General features: G+C 41.4%; 1 protein-coding gene across 4 annotated transcripts in view; it reads right to left on the bottom strand.

Annotated features, from left to right (window-relative positions):
• ATG7 (autophagy related 7) overlaps positions 1-24118 on the bottom strand; it is a 247699-nt gene that overhangs the window by 152245 nt on the left and 71336 nt on the right. For all 4 annotated transcript variants that reach the window (XM_049642730.1, XM_049642731.1, XM_049642732.1 and 1 more), the window contains one exon: positions 13504-13584. In XM_049642730.1, coding sequence (XP_049498687.1) covers positions 13504-13584 — 81 coding nt within the window. The remainder of the gene's footprint in view (positions 1-13503; positions 13585-24118) is intronic.

Genomic DNA, 24118 nt, shown 5'->3' with positions numbered 1-24118 from the left:
TCTCTCTCTCTCTCTCTCTCTCTCTCTCTCTCTCTCTCTCTCTTTCTTTCTTTCGGTTTATTTATTCAATGGGGTGCCTGAGTGGCTCAATAGGTTAAGCATCCGTCTTTAGCTCAGGTCACAATCTTACAGTTCGAGTTCGAGCCCCACATCAGGCTCTGTGTTGATGGCTCAGAGCCTAAAGCCTGCTTTAGACTCTGTGTCTCCCTCTCTCTCTGACCCTCCCCTGCTCATGCTCTGTCTCTGTCTCGCTCTCAAAAATAAGCATTAAAAATTAAAAGAAAATTAAGTTTATTCAAAAGAGAGAGAGCAAGAGAACGCATGAGCGGGGAGAGGCAAAGAGACAGGGGAGAGAATTCCAAGCAGGCCCCTCACTGTCAGTGTGGGCCCAACATGGGGCTTGATCTCACGAACCGTGAGACCAGGCCTGAGCCAAAACCAGGAGCCGGATGCTTAACCGACTGAGTCACCCAGGCACCCCTGCTAAAACTTTTAAATGGAAGCTTCCCCCTCACACTCCCCCAAGGACAGTACATAAGGATTCTGTGAGTGTTAGTCTTGCCACATCACTGTCAGAGAGATGTTTAACATGGTAGGTAAGTGAACTGAGAGCACTGGAAATCCTGGACTTCCATGTCATTTCTCCTAGCTTAATGAACTCTTGACCTGATAGATTGGGTAGCCTTCTTGCTAGCCACTTCCTGGAAAGCTTGAAAAGGACATTGGGAAGACATCCACAACATGTGCCCAAAAAGAGGGAAACACTGCAGCAGTTAACATGATGAAGCCAAGGCAGCTGGCCCTCCCTGTGAGTGTTGCTCTGGCCTCCAACCTCACTCAGAGCCGTGGCAAGGAAAGCCAAGATGCTTGAGGCTAGAGAAAGGCTTCTGAGGAGCAGTGTGGGACAGGGGCAGGAGCATGGACTGCAGGAGGCCTGGTGCTGTCACAGAACTACCATCCTGAGTCTCTTACATCCCTGCCCTCTAAGAACACACAGGTATTCAGAATTCAGAGGGAACATAGCCAAGATGTCTTTCTTAAGGTTCATACCTGCTCCTCTGGAATTGTGGGCCTGACACTGGTCACAGATACCTGCCCAGTAACTTTGGCAAATATGAAGATTCGCCTCCTCCCCTAGCACACGTGCCTGGGAACATTAAACCTCAGCTTCATTTTGGTTAATAATGAAAACGCTGGATTAAGGTTAACTGCCAACTAGAAAAGAAAAGTGAAAAGGAGAGAAAAAGACACAGAATGTAATAACCTACACATTAATATTTGCTCACCTCTTGAGGCCATGCCCTTTCAAAAGAAATGCTCATCCTTTTGGTTTCCTTCCCTTTTCAACCTCTAAGGATAGAAAGACTTTATGGCTATAATTATGAAGTGAGTCCACTTAGGAAAGGAGATGGGAATTGCACCTGATTTCTGCTTTAAAGAACGAACAATTAAACACACTTACAGTACCAATCATATAGGACAGTGGCACACAAGCTCTCGTTTAATCTTCACTGCCCCTAAAAAGGTATCTTAACTTTTTTCCACCCAAGTGAAGCACAGAAAGTCTGAGATACTTGTCATTGGTGACACAGTTAGTGGGTAGTGTTGTCTCTGAAGCCAGTGCTCATTTCTTTCTTTAAGGGTTTTTAAAAAATCTTTAGAGAGCAAGCGAGCATCCAAGCAGGGGAGGGGGCAGAGAGAGAGAGAGCAGCTTCTATGCTTAGCCAGGAGCCTGACACAGGGTTTGATCCCACAACCCTGGGATCATGAACTGAGCCAAAATCAAGAGTTGGATGCCCAAGCCAGTGCCTTTTCTATGGCACAAACCGTATCAAAAAGTCCTGTTATCTCTCAGCCAGCTCCGAGCTCCCTTGAACTGGTGCGCTCGCTTAATCAGACCCCACAAACTGTCTGAAGCTGTTGCAGTGCTTTTTTTTTTCTTTCTAATTTTAAAGTTTTTCTTGCAAACTGCTTGTTCCCTTGATTCACAACATGCAGCTTCAAATTACTTCTAGTCTTTCCAAAAAATCAAACCCACCCTCAAAGGTCAAGAACTCACCACTGCTGAGGCTATTAAGAGGAAAATATTGTGAGATCTGAAGCAATTTCCCCAGAAGAACTTGTCAAATGTCCTGAGCCTGCACGGCAGAGCTGAGGCAAGTACACCGTCTCCCCCAGGGACCCTGGGAGATGGCCCTCTTCTTGGGACTTGCAGTTCTTTTGCACAGAGGGTGCTAGGGTGTCACAGGCCTCATTTTTCAGGTATTAAGTGCCTACTGGAATATTCTCAATAATAGGAAACAGTAAGCGATTAGGCAACAAACGGCAGATGTTAGGAAATACAACTCTTACTCCTTCAGTAGAGCCAAGTGACGCGTGCATGTTTTTGTTTTCTTTGGTACACACGTTACTCTACTGGTAAATCGGTTTGCACTTGTTTATTTTTTAAAGCCTGCTTGCATTATGATTGGAGTCAAGTCTGCCGGGTCAAATTGAACTAACAGAAAATCTAGATAGTGGCCCATAAAGAGCAATATTGGGCTCATGTCCCACATCTGGGATATGTGAGAGGTATTAACACAACAATAAATAACTTGCCTCAATTCCCACTTTTGTTACCATTTCCCCCTTCAGGGTCCTTCATGAGAGAGCGGATATAAAAGGGAAATGTCAAGTACAACTGAGAACTGGGAGAAACCCAAATTTCCTCTCCCACCTTTATAAATAACATGAAAATATATGCTTTTGCATGGACTTCTATCCCAAGTGGGAGTGCTGACAAAGGTCTTTAAAGTATCCAAATGCTCTACGGAATCCAGAGTCAACTACAAAGACACCAAGGCTGTCTAGAGTCATGAGGACAGGTAAGTTCTGACTACAGGCAATGGGACTATTCAGAACAGTCCTCATGGGAGGCGGGTCGTTATCCCACATATACTGCCATTCCTCAAGACCCTGCTGGATACACACACATGCAAGTACACGGTTCCTCTGATTTGCAAAAACTTGCTACATCTATTCTCCCACTGAGTGCTTACATTTGGCACACTTGCAGCCGTTTCAGGATCACAGACAAAAGGATCACTAAAATTTTCCCATTTTAGTCGGATGGCTATGAAGTCAAGATGTCAAACTTTGGTGTGCACTTTAATCAGCCACTAGAAATTCTAGAAAAGAGAAGCATGCAGTCTTTTCTTCCTTGTGAAGAAAAAAACAACTTTGGGGCACCTGGGTGGCTCAGTTGGTTAAATGTTCAACTTCGGCTCAGGTCATGATCTCATGGTTCGTGGGTTCGAGCCCCGCGTCGGGCTCTGTGCTGACAGCTCAGAGCCTGGAGCCTGCTTCGGATTCTGTGTTTCCCTCTCTCTCTGCCCTTCTCCTGCTTGTACTCTGTCTCTCTCTCTGTCTCTCTATCTCTCTCTCTCAATAATAAACAAACATTAAAAAAAAAACTTAAAGAAAAAAACTTTAATTTCTATGATAAAAACTTATTTAAAACTAGGGAAGGCCAGGGGCACCTGGCTGGCTCAGCTCGCAGAGCACACAACTCTTGATCTCAGGGTCATAAGTTTGAGCCCCATGTGCAGTACAGAGTTTACTTAAACACACACACACACACACACACACACCAAAACAAAAAACAAACAAAAAAACTAGGGAGGGCCAGACACTCCAGAATTTATCATCACATAAAATATTTTATAAGTTATAATGACAGCAGCTTTAAGAATAGGATGTTCTCAAACAGTTCTTTCCACATCTTCTATGGCAAAAAAGGCTATGGTGGTTTAAGTACTTTTAGAAATACCTGGACAGGGTATTGGAAGGCTTTTTAGAAAAAATAAAATGGAGACTCTTAAAAATCCTGCAGGAGAGCAAGCAAAACCCTTCAAAGAACTCATTGCCAAAATGTGTCCTTTAATAAAATGTTAGGTCATCTTTGATGAATCCCAAAGGCCCCTTGTTTTAATATCCTCTAAAAATGATCTTCCAATCTAATAACAAATCAGCGAAAGCATCAACTAAAGCAAAGGAGACAGTAAAAGCTGAAAAAGAAGATCAGCTGAATAAATATTCAGAACACTGAAACGTAACATTCAGTGATAGCACCACTTATGGCATTTATGGCATAAGGATAAATCACACCTTGGCGCTAACAGGCAAAGGGCATCCTGCTGCTGAGCCCTAGCCACCTGTCTGACTGAGTTCCTGCAGGGCAGAGCTATCTTCTTTCTTCCTTCTCCGGTTCTGCTGTTCATTTGTTCACCTACTGAATCGTTACTTTTTTCTGCCATTCAAAACATCTACCTGATCATTTCCTACCATTTACTAAAAACAAGTTACCCCTTCCAAGGTAGGAACATTTCTTGAGTAAAGATGTTTATATAATTCAAGTATAGCAAGTTATATTGAATCATGTAATGTAAGTTTACTATCTTGTTCAGAAGGACATCATCAGAAACTTCAGAGGCTTTTATTCACTTCTGTGTCCTTCAAAAATGTATCATGAATTAGGAGCTTTAATGTCTGCTCATGTGAACTATTATGCCAAGAGTCATTAAAATAAACTCACATAAAGATATATCTGGGTGTTTTTAGTATTCAGTGTAAACAGTTAGTTATATGTTGTATACAACTTGTCCATGTACAAGCACATACATCCATAAAAAGCTCCCCAAGTTGATGGCTCCCTTATTTCAAAAACCCAGCAGTAACTACCATGATCCGCCCTGCCCACCCCCCCCCTTACTTCCAAAGCTACTGAGGGTGGAGAGAGAAGGGAAGATGTCTCATGAATATCATATATAAATATTTTATGAATATAAATGAATGTATGAAGTATGAACATAAATATAAATTATAAAATACACATATATCTTTATATGAAAAAGGAAGGAACATGAACAGATGATAGTTGGGGCTCTTTGTCCATCAGGAGTCAAATCGGTGCACCACCAGAGATGCGAGAACTCTCAGAGCTCTGAGCAGGGTCAGTATCTTCCCTGTCCTAAACATAGTTGGGCCTGAAGAAATGGTGATCAAGAGACTGCACAATCTCAGAGTCATAAAACAAAATCCAGTGGTAAATGCGCTCCTGAATCTCCCTTTACTACAGCTGAGGAAAATGAGTCCCCAGAGAGAGATGGCAACTTTCCAAAGCCATACAAGAGGTCATGGTGGGGCTACTTGCAACATTCATTCCCCAGTGTCTCACCCAGGACAGCTTGGGAATGGCAGCAAAGAAAAACTCATAGTACAAGGGTGCTTTCCTAGGATCCACAGGCATGTATCTGGGACTTCATGGAGTCACTGAAATTGTCTGTAAAACTGTGTGTGGCTTTGCATTTTTTTTAATTTTAATTTTTATTTTTTTCCCCAGAGAAGCAGGGTCTACTGCTCTGGTCACTCTGCACAAGGTCCAGGACTCAATGTTAAGAACCACTCTGTCAAGAGATGGGCTTAGGGTGGGGGAGGGGAAAAGAGCCTAAAAGTGAGTGAGATTAATTCCAAACTAATAGGAACCCAGATTTTCAACAATCTGAAGATTATGCTTGGGCCGGGCAGCCAGTGGAACCATGTAAGAACACAGTACTAAACTTTCTGGTCTGGATCATAAAAGGATCCTGTAAGAAAAAAATGTGTTTAAGCAACCTAGGCATGCCTTTGTGACCTCAGGTGACAGGGAGAGGAGTAAGCAGTACAAGCTTTAACTACCAATTAGGACGTCTCAGAAGACCACTGGTCAGAGGTAGCAAGCAAGGCGCAGTTCTCTGGACTCGAGGAGAAGGTTTTGGCAGTACTTGTCATGAGTCATGATGGAAGGTTTCTCAGCTTCTCAAAGCCAGGGCAGCCTTGACCTTCAGTCAGGACTCTCATTGTACCTGCTTGTACAGTGAGCCCAGAGAGGGTTCCACACACCCCGGGTGACCTATTTCAATCACAGGGGTCTTTGTTTTCTCATTTCTGATGTCAACACCAGTCCCAGGAGTGGGCAAAGGCCTTGGTACTTGGTCACAGGGAACTGGATACACGTCAGCCATTGCAATTTCCCTGGGAAACAGAAAATATTTTCCCCACTCTATGGATGAGGAAATTGAAGCAAAGGGAGAAATGTCCAAGGTTTTTCAAGGAGGTGAAGAGCCAAGAGCTCCAAGGTTAGAGCTTGCAGTTACATACTCCATACTGCTTCTGGCTGGATATTCTGCCTCCATTAGGGAACCAAGCAGCTCTGGAGACTGGGAAACACTAGTTGCTAAGCACAAGATGTGGGATACAGCTTATACAACACGACCATGCACATGGAATCCATCACACATTACAACAGAAGACTGGAGGCCTCACTGGGTAAATGAGATAGGGAAAGGGAACCTGGGGGTTACTCATCATTTTCCAAATCAGAGATTTATGTCCCTTTTGGACAGGAGAAGGAAAAGCTGGCTGCAGCCCAGTTTTGAGTAATATTTGCCACTGAGAAGCTGTATGCAAAAATTCCTGGCACAAACTTTGGAGAGCTCTTCCGACTGGGCTCTGGCCAGTCCTTATAAATGACTGAGATTTAAAACCCTATCAAATCAGAGAAGCAGGGAGTATCCTTGATGAAGCACCATAAATCCCTCTCTCGAAAGCTAATTTCAGACATACAATAGGAATGTTCAGAGAGAAAAATTATCTATACATACCTCTATACATAGCAATTGTCTTTCTTAAGTCAAGAAGGGCAGAGATCAATGGCTAAGTGTGGTCTGAGTGGCTGGAATATGGTTGATTATCCTCTTTAACCTTAAATATATTTTCTGATTTTTCTATAATTAAAATAGATTGCTGTGGAATAAAGAATAAAATTAAGAAAGGAAAATATAAGAGCTACTAACTTTGAGTGTCAATAGAGAGCCAAAGCTTTTCTCATCTGACTGACTCATTTAACAAAAGAAGTAAAGGAGGTGGACAGAGCAGGGAGCACCTTGCTTGTGGTCACTCAGGCAGCCAGCAAGGGACTCAGAGCCAAGACCCTGGAAATCCCCTGAATGACTTCCTGGCCTCTACACCACCCTGTTGCAGCTGCTGGACTCCTTAGGCTAGGAAACTCCCTATGATTGGTGCTAGATGAGAAACCATTTTAAATGGAATTGTAAAATTCAAAATGGCAGCCTCAAATGCTAGACCAAGTCCACCAGATTCCAACTCAAGAAGAGCTGAAATTGAAATAGCACTCACAAACAGGACAGTCTGTACGGACCTGGGTGTCCAGTACTCTGTCACAACTGCTATACTGAACAGCTTCATAAATGTGCCATGTTTTCTTTCTTGTGACTATTATTCATGCAATCCCCCCTGTCTACAATGCCTTCATCTTGTTCTATCTCCCACGTGTTTCTAGAAATTCCCACTCATCCTTTAACATCAACTCAGAAGTCACTTTCTGCAAGACCACCCCGTTCTCTCCTGTTTGAAAAATGAGTAGGAATATGACACCACCACAAGAGGATGTACCTTGACTGCAGAGCATATCATGATATGGTTTATATATCACTGCTGGTTTATAGGTCAGTCTCATCCTCTAGATAGCATTCCTTAAAGGCAGTGGCTATTTTTATCATCTTTGTCCTCTGCAGGGACTCAAATGGCAGTTGAATAAAATGAATACCAGCTAACAGCCATACAGCAAAACTTTAACCTCTCTTTGCATATCTATGACTTGTCTTTTTTTTTAAATTTTTTTCTTTAACATTTATTTATTATTGAGAGACAGAGAGACACAGAGCATGAGCAGGGGAGGGGTAGAGAGAGGGGGAGACACAGAATCTGAAGTAGGCTCCAGGCTCTAAGGTGTCAGCACAGAGCTCAACGCGGGGCTTGAACTCACAGACCTGAGATCATGACCTGAGCCAAAGTCGGTTGCTTAACCAACTGAGCCACCCAGGCACCCCTATGACTTGTCTTTCTATCCTCTAAAGGGTGCATTTGTAGAATCTCAGGCACCAGATTGCTCAGGGACAGTTTTTTTCTTATACAAAGCTTAAGTAGCTAAGCTGAATACTGTTATCTCATGCTTTTTAAGTAATAAGGAAATATGATAGAAGAAAGTTAGGATTACGTAATACAAAAAAAAATCGAATGGTTGGCTAGGATAAAGGCAAAAACAAACAAACAAACAAAAACATATAATTTATTCTATGAGGATACCAGCTAACATGTATTATTCCTACACCCCTATCGTTCCTCAAGACACAGAACACAGATGCACACAAAAGGTTAACAGCAATCACTTTGGGAAGTTTAATCATAACCCATCAACAGAAGAGCCTGTGGCAGAGTAAACACCAAAGGTATTATTAGGGTTGCTAATTGCTAATTAAAATCCCAAGATCAGGTTTCTGGGCACATCTTGCTACATCTGTGCAGTGGGCAAGTCCCAGATGGTATGAAAACAAAGAATGGGGCCTGCTTCTTCCTAAAAGGCTATTCCTGCAGTATCACAAAGATTATGGGTGGCAGACTGTGCAATAACCACAAGAATATCCACATGCAGTTGCCGCAGGCACAGCCCTGCTCTGGACTACTGATCCACGACAAGTTTCTAGTCAACTTCTGGGTCCCAGGAACTGGGCTATGGTTGCATAAAACACCAGAAGGTGCTCAGCTTTCTCCTTATAGGCAAAGAAAATGGTCATAATATTCAACATACTGTCCCCCTTCCTCTAGACAGACCGGAAAGTAGGACAAGGGGACTTTCTGAGCTGAAGGAAAACAGTCTATATCTTGATTGAAACGTGGGTTACATACATGTGTACATTTGTCAAGACATAAAGAAGTGTTCTCTCTTAAGATTCATGCATTCCACTGTATATAAATTCTACCTAGGAAATAAGAACCACGCACAAAAATCGAACTCTAATTAGTAGGTTTATTTTCTGCAGTAATATGGGCTAGCAGTTTTGAACTCCCTTTCCATGGGGGCGTCTGGGTGGCTCAGTTGGTTGAGTGTCTGACTCTTGATTTCAGCTCAGGTCATGATCTCAAAGTTTGTGGGATCAAGCCACACATCGGGCTCTGTGCTGACAGTGAGAAGCCTGCTTGGGTTCTTCTCTCTCTTTCTCTCTCTCTTCCCCCCCCCCCCCACCTTCCCTGCTCTCTCTCAGAATAAATAAACATAAACACATTAAAAAAAAACAAAAACGAAACAACTACTTTCTATGTATTCCAGACTTGAGAAGTGAGTAAATACATCCAGGATAATGACAGCCAGGTTTCTCACCATTGGGGAAGGTAGTTACAAATATAGGAAGGGGAAAATTAGCATCACCAAAGGAGATAAAATACATTATGTGCCTCCTGACACAAAGATATATCATCACATCTTTGGTACCTCTACCAAAAATTCATAACCTGACTCTAATCATAGGGAAACATCAGACAAACCCAAAATGAGAGAAATGCTACAAAATAACTGGCAAAAATATCAAAATATTGAGGTTAAGAAAAACAAAGAAAGGCTAAGGAACTTTTCCAGATTGATATGATAACTAAATTCATGCTCGATCCTGAATTAGATCCTGAATTGGACTGGGAGAAAAAAACAATAAAGAACATTTCTGGTACAAATAACATTTGAAATACAGACTGGATTAGATTAGTATTGTGGCAACATTAAACTGCCTGAAACTCCTTTTTCTTAGGAAAATTCACACTGAAGTACAGTGTTTAGTTGGAAAGAACCACAAGGTCTCCAACTTACTCTCAAATTTTCAAGAAAAAGAGAAAGGTGGGGAGGAAGAAGAGAGGAGGGAGGGAGGATAGTGGGCACATACATGAATGGGGCAAAATAGAAACAACTGGTCAATCTGGGTATAATATAAGGAGGTTCCCTGCACTATTCTTCCAACTTTTCTGTAAGTGTAAAATTATATCAAAATAGAAAGCTTCCCCCCAAAATATTTAGGTGAAAGTTCATAATAACTAATTCAATGTATCATGAGAAATTCTTTTAAGAACATTGGTTTTAAAATTCTATTTTTCCCTCTGGTAGCAATCTACAAAACTTGACTCGGTTCTAAATTCCTTTTGAGAACTAAAAACAACTTGTATAGCTTCAAATACGATTTTTTGAAATTCCAGTGGCAGACATTGTCATTTTAGAAAGTCTTATGATATACGGAAATTGGAACGAAAGAGCCTTTTCACTACCCTCTTCCTCCAGATTCTTCAGTAATTTTTCTGTAAGTTTGAACAGTGCCAAGTTAAAACCAAACAAGATAAGAAATGATTTATGTGTAGATGATTCAGCCTTCCCAGTCACAGAGAAGTATATTTTTCCCCACCTCAGGCCTTATAAAAGGTCTATACATGTATATAAACACGGTAATCAACAGAACATTATTACTCGGCACTGAGAGCTTATTCTATCTCCCCCATCTTTGTGCCTGCATTTGTATTAAATTAAGATACAAGTGAGGCCTTGGTCCTGGAGGGGGAGGGGGGAAGCAAAAATATCAAAAACTACCACAGGAAAAAATTACTTCATGGATATCAAAGGAGAATTTTTAAAAAGTCATTTTTAGCCCCAAAGAATCTTTCTGAAACAGTAACAACTATGATATGACTCAGTATAAAAATATTATGCTAAGTATGCATTAAGAAAAATTCACATGCACAGAGATGAAACTGTAATTGGATTTGTCATTTCAAAGTATTAATGTTGGGTTTGCAGATAATAGAGAATGACATTCTCCTAAGCGAATAAAGAAGTTCGCCAAGTAAGTAAAGGCCGTGTTTCTACTGTAAGGAAATACGTGCGCCAGTGAAGCAACCTTTTCAGCACAAAAGAAATTTAATACCCAGACCACATGAAAAGTGATCGCTATGGGAATAGCACAGCTGTTAAAATCCAAGGCAGTTTGTATTAAATCGTCCAACATGTTTATGTAAAGCAGGACTCTCAGAATGACCACCAAGAAGAATTAAGTTTGCTAACAAAAAAGTGATACCTATATTTAATGTAATGCTTACAATAAGTGTGAAAGAAAAATGCAAAGCGATTCTTTCTCAAAGAAAATAAGGGACCTTGGTTAGCTGGTATGCTTGTGATTCTTCACAAACAGTATCTCCAGGACTAACTCAATTAAGAAAGTCAACAAGAAGGAATCGGAGTGCTTGCATTTCACTTAGAAAACCCAATTATCTTTATTTCATTGACTAGTCTAATCTGCATAAAGCCACAGAAAATCTTTGGGCACCTGTGCCAAATGACTTCAGTATGAAAATTAATACTGCCAAGTTATTTTGAGACCAATTAACTGAGCCATTCAAAGAAAACAAAATGTGCTCACTATAAAGCATATAATCTTAAACTTGCATTTCTGAAGACAGAAGTGCATGTAGACATCCTTGAGGCCTTGACTTGAACAGATAGAAGATATCTCAAAGAGATGACAAAAAAAATTAACTTATGAGTAACTAGTGACCAAGTGGTAAGCTTTAAATCCCAACACGGACACTTGGGATGCATAATAATAACACTGCTTAGTTTACTTCATTTTTTATTCTTTTTTAAATTATGGTTCATAATTTAATTTTTTTTTAATTTTTTATTTTTTTCATATTTATTTATTTTGAGAGAGAGAGAGAGAAAGAGCACTTGTGCACAAGCAGGGGAGGGAAAGAGAGAGAGAGAGAGACAGAGAGAGACAGAGAGAGAATCCCAAGCAGGCTCCAGTGCTGTCAGTGCAGAGTCCAATACAGGGCTTGAACTCATGAACCATGAGCTCATGACCTGAGCTGAAATCACGAGCCGGGTGCTTAACCAACTGAGCCACCCAGGCGCCCCTATTTTTTGAATTTTTTTTTACTGTTTATTCATTCTTGAGAGACAGACAGAGCATGAGCATGGGAGGGGCACAGAGTAAGGGAGAAACAGAATCCGAAGCAGGCTCCAGGCTCTGAGCTGTCAGCAAAGAACCCGATGCGGGGCTCGAACTCGTGAACCGTGAGATCATGACCTGAGCCACCCAGGTACCCCAGTTTACTTTTTGAACAAAAAAACTGCTCTAAATGTTTAAGCAACAAAAATTGACCAAATTTATCAACATTCTCAAATCTGAGTTAAGCTGTTAGAGAACCTGGTTAGGATTGTGCTTCTCATAGGATATGACCCAAGTAAAGTTTTTTTATTTTTACTTTTGTTATTTTTTTATTTATTTTTGAGAGAGGGACAAAGACAAAGTGTGAGTGGGGAAGGGGCAGAGAGAGAAGGAGACACAGAATCCGAAGCAGGCTCCAGGCTCCAAGCTGCAGCACAGAGCCCAATGTGGGGCTCAAACCCACAAACCTTGAGATTATGACCTGAGCTGAAGTTGAACCCTTAACCGACTGAGCCACCCAGGTGCCCCAAAGTTTTTGTTTTTGTTTTTTAAACCTTATCAACTCAGAGTGGAGGGAATTTCCCTAGAATTCAATCCCTTCCATACTGCCAAATGTAGGCTACGTGGCAAAGAAGTCCTGAATTAGAACTGAGAGGCCAGAGTTTGGGATTAATGATCCCAACTCTATTTTGCATAACGCTTGAACATGAAAGCCTTGTCAATAAGCTTGGGTTTTAAAAACCCAGGTTATATCACTGAGCATCAGAAGGCTTAGAGGCATACAAAAGAAAATTAGCTATAACACACGGTATACAGGCACAGCTAACTTAGACTATATCTAGACCTATTAAAAAATGAGATGTGTGGCACCTGGGTGGCTCAGTCGGTTAAGTGTCCGACTTCGGCTCAGGTCATGATCTTGCAGTTTGTGAGTTTGAGCCCCGCGTTGGGCTCCGCTGACAGCTCAGAGCCTGGAGCCTGATTCAGATCCTGTGTCTCCTCCTCTCTCTGCCCCTCCCCTGCTCATGCTCTGTCTCTGTCTCTCAATAATAAATAAACGTTAAAACAATTAAAAAAAAATGAGATGTCATCACTGTGGTTTTGAGATACATCAGCCGTTTCCCATTACAATGGAGGACATACCAGCTCTATTTTTAGAGCCTCTGGAAAGATCAAAGCTGAAGGGGCCCTTTGATGGGCTCCCTATCCAGGCCCCTAATCTCTGTTTATTTTTTGTCATTATGTAGATCTCCAAAAGACACACCACCAGGACTGCCTAGTATCCCCCCCTCGTCTGAGTAACACTTAAAAATTGCTCTATGATGGTCCATGCAAAGGAGGAACCTCAGGGGAAGAACAAAACCTACTGAAGTTCATATTCAAGCCGAAAATTAACATGATGCAAGTATCGATACAGAACTGTATTATCTAATTCAGTCTCTCTTTGTACACTATAAATCAAACTTTCTCAGGCTGGTTTCTCTCTGAGAATGAATACAGATAAGCAACACCTAGAAAATCCTTTCTAGTTTTTTAGACCCCACCCCTCCCTGCCGAAAAGTTCTCAGTTGGTTTCAGTGCCTCTGGCTGGTACAGTGATGGGCTCAGTTTTAAAACCAAGTCCCTCAAATGCAGAGTGACTTACTTTGGAAGAACAAGCTGTACATTTGTCAAATGCCAGGCTGACAGGAAGGACATTATCAAATCGTGACAGAAATCCCCGGATCTAAAAACAAAACAAAACAATTCATATCAAGCTCAGAACGCCCATACCTGTGAAACGTATTTGTAGTTTCTGACAAGAAGTGGCAAACAATATGGTGGTCCTGATACAGATTACTAGCAAAAATAAAGTTCGGCATAGAGATTTTCCCCTGTACCACAATCAGTTTGAGGAAGAACTGTATCATGTCCTTTATTACATTAGGAGGCGGGGCCTACAACCTTTTCATGTATGTGAGACCTAAAAACACCAAAATACAAAATGAAAGCAGTAAACTGTAAAGTATTGTTGTAAGAAATGTCTTAAAAAATTTAACAGATCAACTAGTTTAATGATGGCTCACCTCTCACATGCAAGTTATAGTGAATATTGGTAAACTTGAGTATCTAGGGTATGATAGTGGGTGGGGTGTCACAGGTGAGAAGGCCTGGGGACTATCCGAGGCAGAGAAGGTGTTAAATATATATCCAGTTATTTGCTTGACTTGAAACAGACAGGGATTTAAAAAAAAAAAAAAAAATCACCAAATTTATGGGGAAACAGTGCCACCTTGAGCATAAACTTCTAGACTACAACTAGCTGCCATTTTAAAGGATATCCACTGTAAGTAACCAGGTTCCACAAACTATGATTTAAGTCATTTATTGAGAACATTATACCTCTCTAGAACTATACTTACACCAAAAGGAGAGTTTTAAACTGTTGTGTATATCATTAACATATTATTACAAAAAACATGAATGATAAACTCTGAAGTGTCCACAGGACTCAGCATTTATAATAAGTCAGACAACATGAATCCTCTCATGAGTTAATTTATTTCATCTTCCCAACTGCCCCCATTTTATGTTGATAAAACTCAGGCTCAGAAAGGTGAAGCAACTTGGCTCAGGAAAACAGAAAGTGGCAGAGCTAAGATTCAAAAATAGGAGTCTTGACTCCAAACGTGGCCCTGACCCTCCCTCCTGCCCCCTACTCTCCTACCTCACCCCCTCCCTCCCTTTCTCTCAGGGTATCACAGGTTTGTTTTCAATATTAGGTCTCAACACAAATCAACAGTGTCACCTGAAAAGAGCAAAAGGACCAAGCCTCACCTTTCCTGCCTTTAGCCACCCTACCCACACTCACCCCAAAAGAAAAATAAACAAAACCCGACAAACTCTTTAAACAAACAGGCTTCCTGCTGCAATGTGATAACTCCACCTTCATGCCCACACTGCACCTGTCTAATTTCATGTTCATACTGGAAAATCGAAATGGCCATGGCAATCTTTCAAATACCCTTAATGATGCAATCCAAGATCAAAAGACCATTTGGTAGAAATGATAAATTAGATAGCTGAGATTAGTTAGATGGCCTCATTGTGAACCTGTGAAAATGTGACAATCTTCTAGTTCTTTCAGTCTCAGGAATGTGGGTGACCATTTCACCATACAGGACTGGAGGCACAATCGGGGTCTTAAGTTTGCTATTCAGGATACCAAAACAGGAGACATCAAACTTCTGGAAAAGACTTTTGAAGTAGGTCATAAGTGGGAATGCTGAGATCCTATGAGATCAGCAAGTTACAGGCTTAAAAGAATTCTCACAGTGAGCCTTCTCACACCTCAATTCCTTTTATATTAAATTCACTTAAGGAAAAATGTTATCATATTTTGCATATTTTCCATTAAAGTATTCACTGATACAGCCTATATTACTGCCTCCATATGGGCTTCATGAAAAGATTTTCTTCATTCTTTTTTCTCCTACAACTAATATCTAGTTTTACGTTGTACAAAGAAATATTGGCAATTTTCTCTGCTAAACTGTCTCATGATTGCAGATGGAAGGTGAAAGCTTTGAAGGTAAGAGAGACAGAAGACCAAGCAGGAAGGAAGGCAGGAAAGGAAAAAATAAAAACAAAAAACACAGGTAGTGAGTAACAGAAGAAAAAGAAACCAAAATGAATGGACTGGCCAAGCATGGGCCCACACACTATTGTTTAGCACCCCCAGACAGCTCTTTACTAGGAAACTGTGATTCATTTTCTCAGGAAATGAAGTAAAAATAACATCTGTGTATGAGGCCTTTCAAATTCACCAAGTTGGTATCAGAAGGCCCAGGGCTCAATCAATTAGTTTCAGGTAATTTTAAAAAGGAAAACCTTCTCAAACCAATTGTATCAGACTCCTAATGGTTATCTCCACAGGTGAGCTCTCTCCCTTCCATTTAATGCAACATTCTGCCATTGATTAATTTTTCCAATACACAGCTCCAAGATGTGTCACTTTTTATTAATTTTCTACAGCAGAAAATTCCTTATGCTGGCATTCAAGATTCCACCCCCACCCCACTCATCTGGGACCATCCTGACTTTCCAGTTATGTCTTAAATTGAAACTTCTCACTGGCCCCGTATAACTACCAAGCTGAACTTCCAAAGACATTCCTGAGTTCCTGACCTCATCTTAGGCTGAATTCTGTGACTCAGAACTCTTCCTTTTGGAAACAGCTACATAGCCAAGTCTTCATCTTCCTTAAAAGCCACTCAATGCAAACACACCTCTTTCATAAATCCTCAATCTACCTACACCAAGCATAGAGACAATGTTTCATCATCTGGAATCCTTCCTTTTGATATTTATCACTAAATACCTTCCGTTAGTTATTAAAAAAACAAAAACAAAAACAAAAAACAGCATGTTAGTGGGATATAATTCATGTATCATAAAATTTATCTTTTTAAAGTATACAATTCAGAGGCTTTTAGTACATTCATGGAATAATTATCACCAATATCTAATTTCAGAACATTTCCATCACCCCAAAAAGAAACCCTGAACCTATAAACAATTAGTGCCCATTCTTCACTTTCCCCAGGAAACCACTAATCTACTTTCTATTTCTACTGATTTGTCTATTTTGCTTATTTCCTAGAAAGGAATCATACAAGACTGGCTTCTTGTTCTTAGCATGTTCTCATGCATTTTACATCAAGTATCTGTACGTCATTCCTATTTATTGCCAAATAGTATTCTGTTAAATAGATACACCATATTTCGTTTATCCATCAGTTGAACATTTCTTTTGGGTATCTACAAAATTGGGCAGATACAGTAACTCCAATTATTTTAGGAATTAATGAGTCACATGGTAACTATATGTTTAACATTTTAAGGAACTGCCAAACTCTTCCCAAGTGACTGTACCATATTACGTTTCTGACTTCAGGGTCAACACTTCATACGGTCTCTTTGAGTACAGCCATCCCAGTGAGTCTGAAGTGGTAGCTCATTGAGGTTTGGTCTGCATTTCTGTAATGACTAATAATGTTGAACATTTTTCCATGTGCTTCTTGACCATGTATATAGTTTCTTTGGAGAAAAGACCATTCAAATTCTTAGCCAAATTTTAAACTGGATTTTTTCATTGTTGAATTTTAAGACTTTTTTTTTTTTTTTTTGTATATATATTCTGGATAGAAGTTTCTTTTCACATAAGATTTGCAAATGTTTTCTCCCCTTCTGTGGGTCATCTTTTCACTTTCTTGATGGTGTCCTGTGAAGCACAAGACTTTTTATTTTCATGAAGTCCTATTTATTTTTTCTTTGGCTGCTTTGTCTTATGGTGTCATATACAAGAGGCCATTGTCTGACCCAAGGTCATGAGGATTATTAAGTTTTCTTCCAGTTTTACAGTTTTAGCTGTTATATTTATGTCTATGATCATTTAGAGTTAACTTTTGTACATTAAGGGTCCAAATTCATTCCTCTGCATGTACAAATCCAGTTGTCCCGGCATTTCATTGACAAGACTCTTCTTCCCCAGTTGAATGGTCATCAAATGACCATACGTGTAAAGGTTCATTTCTGGACTCTCAATTCTATTCTGTTGGTCTATAAATCTATCCTTATGATAGTACAACACTGTCTTGATTATAGTAGCTTTGTCATCAGTTTTAAAATTGGGGAAGTGCGAGTCTTCTAATTTTGTTCTTATTCAAGATTATTTTGGCTATTCTGGGTCATTTGTCTTTCTCTGAGTTTTAGAATCAGCTTGTGTGCTACTATTACTTAAAAATATTTTTTTATTTCTCTTGCTTTTAGAGGGCAAGACACAGGTTGAACTATATACATTTGCCCACGGCGCAGTGATATGCTTATAAGAGAGACTGCATATTATTATGAAATGAATGACAAAAACACAAAAATCCCAAAGCCTATCAAATTATTCATATCTGAACTATACACAGAAAACAAGTCCCAGACAGACCACAAGAAAAACTCCAACTTAGCACCATTTACATCTTCCAGGCAATTTGAAGCCCTTCCCCATCAACAATGCTTTAAATCCCCAGTATTAAAAATGCACTGAGCTTCCACAATATGCTCTGCATTCCCTCAAGCTTACAAGAAATGTGTAAAATTTAAAAAGCAGAGGTTGCTACTTAAAATTTTAGCCCCTTCCTTAGACATGCACAGAAATCGCAGAGAAATCTAAAATCCAGGTACCCTAGGCAAAATCCTTATAAATATTTTCACACCTATTTAAGAGGCCAGTCCTCAATTCACAATCCAAGAAGTTTATAAGGATTTGTCCTTTGCTTAGGCAGAGAAAAACTCACCATCACCTTCCTACTTAGAAGTGTGCCTACTTAGAAGGTATAGGAAGCATTATGCTCATTCAGCATTTTTCTGAATTTGCCCGATAAGAAGAATCCCCTGGAACTTGATTCAAAAGGCCTGGGGTAAGGCCTGAGGATCAGTATGCTTAACAAGAGCCCCCAGGTGATTCTCATCAGGCAAGCATGTGAAACAGGGGCTTTCGGTTACCAACCTTATTCACACCTTCCTGTGGTTTGCTCTAAACACTCAACATCTCCTGTTAGATGTCAGAAAACAGATGGAAGCATTTAGCAAACCTCTCATTCTTTCCATGTTTTCTAAAGATAGCACCACCACACCTCATTTTGCCCACATCCCAAATAATGTTCAAATGAAAAGGCTTTATAAAATGATATTAAAGTCATTTCCCCATCCACATGGGAACTAATAAGTAAGGCCTCCCGACACTGCTCAAGATAAGTTCTCTAACTTTGGGGACTGCACACAGTTTACTGTCACCTCTTAGTCTATTATTAGTATTTGCTGTCAATCTTTCCTTATGGGGGTGGGGCAGGCATTAAAGAACTATTTTTAAAGATTTAACTCTACCTATAAATAAAAACAATGAGCCCATGACAGAAAACAGAAGAGCAAACAACAACAAAAAATAACCCATACTCCAACAGGAGATTTACTCCCATTTTCGTATTGAAACAAAATATTTAAATATTTAACTTCCTTTTAAATCACCTCCTCTGAATACTGAGAGGGGGAAAGTGCTAATTTTACAAACACACATAGGCCTCTCCACCTAACTTTCAGGCTAGTAAGAGCAATTCCTTAGAGGGGCCAAACCTTGCCTGCTTCCCTGCACATTTTATTTTTTAAGTTTATATTGTTTTTTTCCTCTCAACACAGAAAAGAATAAGGAAAAAATTTAAATGGCCCATATGGTAATGGATCTGTGGATGCCTAGGACTGAGGGTGGGGATATTAACCAAGTAAAGGCACAAAGCAAATTCTGGGGGTGATTGGGAATGTTCTGTATCTCACTTGGAGTGGTAGTGGTTATATACGAGTGGAGTGTATGCACTCAAAATTCATTAAAATGCACACTTAAATGAGCATACATAAATTATACCTCAAGGGGCGCCTAGGTGGCTCAGTTGGTTGGGCGTCTGACTTCGGCTCAGGTCATGATCTCACAACTCATGAGTTTTAACCCCGAGTTGGGCTCTGTGCTGACAGCTCAGAGCCTGGAGCCTGCTTAGGATTATGTATGTATGTATGTATGTATGTATGTATGTGTGTGTGTGTGTGTCTCTCTCTGCCCCTCCCCCACTCACACAGTCTCTGTCTCTCTCAAAAATAATAAACATTAAAAAAATAAATTATACCTCAAAAGGGTAAATAAAAAAAAAAACTGTTTATAATCTTAACATTCTCAGAACAGTTCAGAAAGGCACAAAGGAAAATTATAAGTCCGTATTGCCCCCCAGTCTCCCATGCTCAAAATAATCTCCAGCTTCAGTTTTCTGCATTGCCTTCTAGGAAAAAAAAAAAAAATCACACACAAACCAGCTCTAAGAGGTATCACTGCTACCCCCTGAATCCTTAAAGGCCCACCTGGGAATGACAGAACCTAGAAGAAACACAATCCACTGTGGTTTCTTGGCTCCCTTAGTTCTCATGGCCCACAGGCCCCAACAAGGGTGAAAGCAGCCTGAGGTGAAATCCCCCAGGTCAAAAGCTAGGTGGTGTTTGCATTTGGCTGACAGGGCCTAGTGAGCAGGACAGGCTCCCCTCATCAGCAGGAGTAAAAACCCGGCAGGAGATATGCAAAAGTCTCAGAGCAGGGCCTTTAAACTCTCTTTGGCCTCCCTCCTGAGCGGTCCCAGCAGCACAGTGGGTGATCGCAGCCCACATCATTAGGCACACCTGTGCATGCCTAATTAGCTCCATAGGCGCACAGGCAGAACACATGCTTAGGCTGGAGGTGTGTGCTAGGGACAAGGTGTCAAGGGTCCTTCTGGAAACCGAACTCATGTTGATGGGAGTGCAAAACTCAAAGGCATGTTCAAAGAGCAGGATTTGGTCTGTGTTAACTTGACGAGAATTGTGTTTTGTCCCATAGGATGACACCGAGAAGCCATTTATTTTTAATAGACTGAAGCTGTGGTTCTCAAATGCCTAACGTCTCTGGAGACTGTCACTCAGTGGATCTGGAAAAGGGCCGGGAAATGTAATTCTGAAATGGCTCCCAAGGTGACTCTGAGGCACAGCTGGACATGGGAACCCCTGGATTAGGCGGTCTTCCACATAAAGGCCAGCTAATATATATACAGTGTGTGTATGTATGCATGTGTGTATATATATATATGTATATACACGTATATATATACACATATACATATATGTAATGTGTATATATATACATACATATATTAATCCATATATATATATATATATATACACACACACATATATGTATGTATATATATATATGGCTAGTCTATACCCAGACCCACTTAGATCTCCTCCAGTCCATTCTCCAGGCAGCAGCCAAATCTTACCATGGTATATCCAGCTCATGACTTTCCACTGCTTTTGGGGTGAGGGTCCAGGCCTTTCAACTGGCCCAGCGGATCCTGACTGCTTCCCCTCAACCTTATTTACTGTGCTTTCCTAGCTCTGTTACTGGCACGCCTGCGGCCCTGCAGGGCCTCGAACTCACCAAGCATCTTTCTCACCCATCTTCTCTGCCTCTCCTGTCCCTCCCCTACAGTGCTTAACCCCTCTCCTTTCTCTCTTCCATGAAAACAGCTGCTCCCTCTCCTTGCAAGCTGTGCGGGAAGGCATGTCCTGGAATAACATGGAAAACAGGAAGAGAGGGAATACCATCCCTGTGCCCTGTGCTCTTGGGTGTTTTTGCACACTTATCTCAATGTACCCTCACAACTTTCTTGGGGAAGTAGCATCACTTGCCCAAGGTTCCACAACCACTAAATGGCAAAGCCAGGATTCAGAGTTCTGTTCCTTCTGGCTCCAAAGCTTGGGGAAGACAGCTGCAGAGCATGGGGGAGGTAAAAAAAAAAAAAAAAAAGGAAGAAGGAAAAAGAAGGCCATAGGAATTAAACAAACAAACAAACAAACAAACACACAGCCCTACAAAACCCAAAAACACAATACCTAGATAGGGGCTATCAGGGCCTGGGTAAATGAAATTATCTTCAGTCATTTATGCCCAGTTGGCTACAAAGTCAGTAGATCAGGAGAAGAAAGGGGCCCCTTCCATTCTGGGCTACCACTGGCAGTGTGTATGCCAAAACTGAGTGAAATCAGCCTGAGCTCCAAGCCCACCTTGCCTCGATGGGGAGCAGGGACCCAACGCCCACAGACATATAGCCACTCTGAGGAGGTGCAGCACAGCCACAACGGAACCTGCTGCCTTGACTTCACACCAGCTTCCGGCAAGCCTGGCAGTACTTCTAGAGCTTGGAGTTTGAATAAATAAAAATGAACTCCAAACTCCAAGAGCTCACTCTTGGATGCTGAAAAGAGTCTTAATCAAAATAAATGTCAAAATGGGGAGTTGAGCAATTGCAAAACCCCAGGCACAGCACAGTCATCTTCATTTCAGACAATGGCGTCGGCGACTCCCAAAGATCCACCTCTCCTTATCAAACTGGAGTCACCAAGGGACAGAAGAACTGAGCTGGAAACGAGCCAGCATCATTCTTAGAAAAATCCTGCAGAATGGAGCTGGCCAGTCTTTGCAACCCTTCCCAACACACTCATTGCTTCCAGAGTTTTATGAAGATTCTTTGTAATTTCCTTTTTAGCAGAGCACAGAAGCTCCCATTTTACCATTTTAATTAAAAGCGAAAGAGAAAGATAAAACCAATATTTACAAGTGTCCCTGATGTGCCCGGAACTGTGCTTGATAAATGTGATATAATCTGTACGTTAATTCCAGGAGTATATTATATAATTATTCCCATTTTTTTTTAAACATTGAAGTAACAATCATGTTTTTAAGTTTATTTATTTATTTTGAGTGAGAGAGAGAGAGAGAGACTGAGAGAGCAAGGGAAGGGCAGAGAGAGAGGGGAGAGAGAATCCACGGGGCTCAAACTCATGAACTGTGAGATCATGACCTGAGCTGAAATCAGGAGTGGGACGCTCAACCAACTGAGCCACCCAGGTGCCCCATGATTATTCCCATTTTACTGGTATAAAATATGAAATTCAGAGAGGATTGGTAACCTGTCCAAGGCCACATAGTAACAAGTGATGAGAGCTGCCTCAAATCCTTTTGTAATAGGAGCTAAAGAATGGATGGATGAAAATGAAATTAAGACGCAAACGCAGGATTCTAATCGGATCTATATGATCACAAAGCCTTTGGGCTGCCTCCCACGTGGGACCTCTCAAACAGGACGGCTTCATCAGGTGAGCAAAACTCATAGGGCACAAATAACATCCTTGAACTGGTAAACTTATGCCCCAGTCCTCTGGGACAAGAGATGCTAAGGCACATCTGAGCTCTGGCACCAGGTGTACTTCATCCCCTCCGTCATGCACCAAGTAAGGCCAATCCCCGTCTCTTCTTCTAGGGCCCCACACAGAAAGCACGGATATTGTTAGACCTTGTACCAGATCCCTCTTTCTATTCAGGGGTCTCCAGCTGGAACCAGGTCCTACCACATCCAAATAGTGTAGGGTATATCCACAACCTTAGAGGACTCCAAAAGCAAAAGGGGATAAACACTGGGTGACCTTGTGCCAGTTACTGAACTTCTGTGAACATCATGGTACCTGGCACAGTGTTTGGAAATCATCTGCTGATGGGAGAGCTGAATGGAAGGGGGTCTGGGAGGATGGATAGGTCACAAACCACAACATCTGATATAGAGAAACACCAGACATTTAGACTGTCCCTTTTTCCTGCCATTCCCATTATCATCAATCGGACGGGTATAGAAACAGCGGGGGAAGGAGACTCCCTTTCTTGGGCTACCTCTCAGGAAATGGGCTTTTATTGCTTATCTTCTTAATCTCTTTCTTCAGCAGTCAGTCCATCCATATCCCCAGAGGCACACTGCACTAAGCATTTCCGAGCAAATGGAGCTTATTAAAAGCTAAAGGCCTGAGGATTTGTGGGGGCACAGCCTGTGCAGACAGGCCAAATAACTAGCGACCCCAGCTCTCTATCACACTTGTCTCCGAGATTTCCCAGGCCAGGTCTCTCCCAGGGTCCTGCCCTCGTTTGGGCTTTGTTCTGCTTTTCTGAAAGTAATTAAAAGAAAGAATTCAAGAGCCCAAGAGAACCATGGGGTTGGCAAGTCCAAACCCCTAGGAAGGGCATACATATTCACGGTCTTTATTCATCAGTACTTGAGAGCCAAGAGTACATTCACCCAAAGACAAAAAATGTGAACTGCCTGGTCCACAAGTGGGATAGGAGCTGACTGCTATATTAATGACTGTGGTGTTTGGACGACTACTGGACTGCCACCTTGTTTTTCATTTTCTGACAGAGGTCCAGTCAAATGATCAGCAGCTCCACAGGCTGCCAATTTCCGTCACTTCCCGGAGATATCAGGAATGGCCTATACCTTTTTTTAACTTTTTAATAACTCAGCTACCACCCAGGAGCCAGGAAAAGACAACTTTTTTTTGTTTGTTTGTTTTTAAGATCCCACTTGATGGGAAGCAAAAGGAATAATACTATGCTAAGATCTGCAATGAAAAAGTTTTCTTTACAAAAGTTTTCTTTCTCGGGGCGCCTGGGTGGCGCAGTCGGTTAAGCGTCCGACTTCAGCCAGGTCACGATCTCGCGGTCCGTGAGTTCGAGCCCCGCGTCAGGCTCTGGGCTGATGGCTCGGAGCCTGGAGCCTGTTTCCGATTCTGTGTCTCCCTCTCTCTCTGCCCCTCCCCCGTTCATGCTC

The sequence above is a fragment of the Panthera uncia genome, chromosome A2 (genome assembly GCF_023721935.1).
Source record: "Panthera uncia isolate 11264 chromosome A2, Puncia_PCG_1.0, whole genome shotgun sequence".
Taxonomy (NCBI): Eukaryota; Metazoa; Chordata; class Mammalia; order Carnivora; family Felidae; genus Panthera; species Panthera uncia.
The sequence above is the reverse complement of the archived record's forward strand: the minus strand, read 5'-3'. Positions and strand labels throughout refer to the sequence as shown.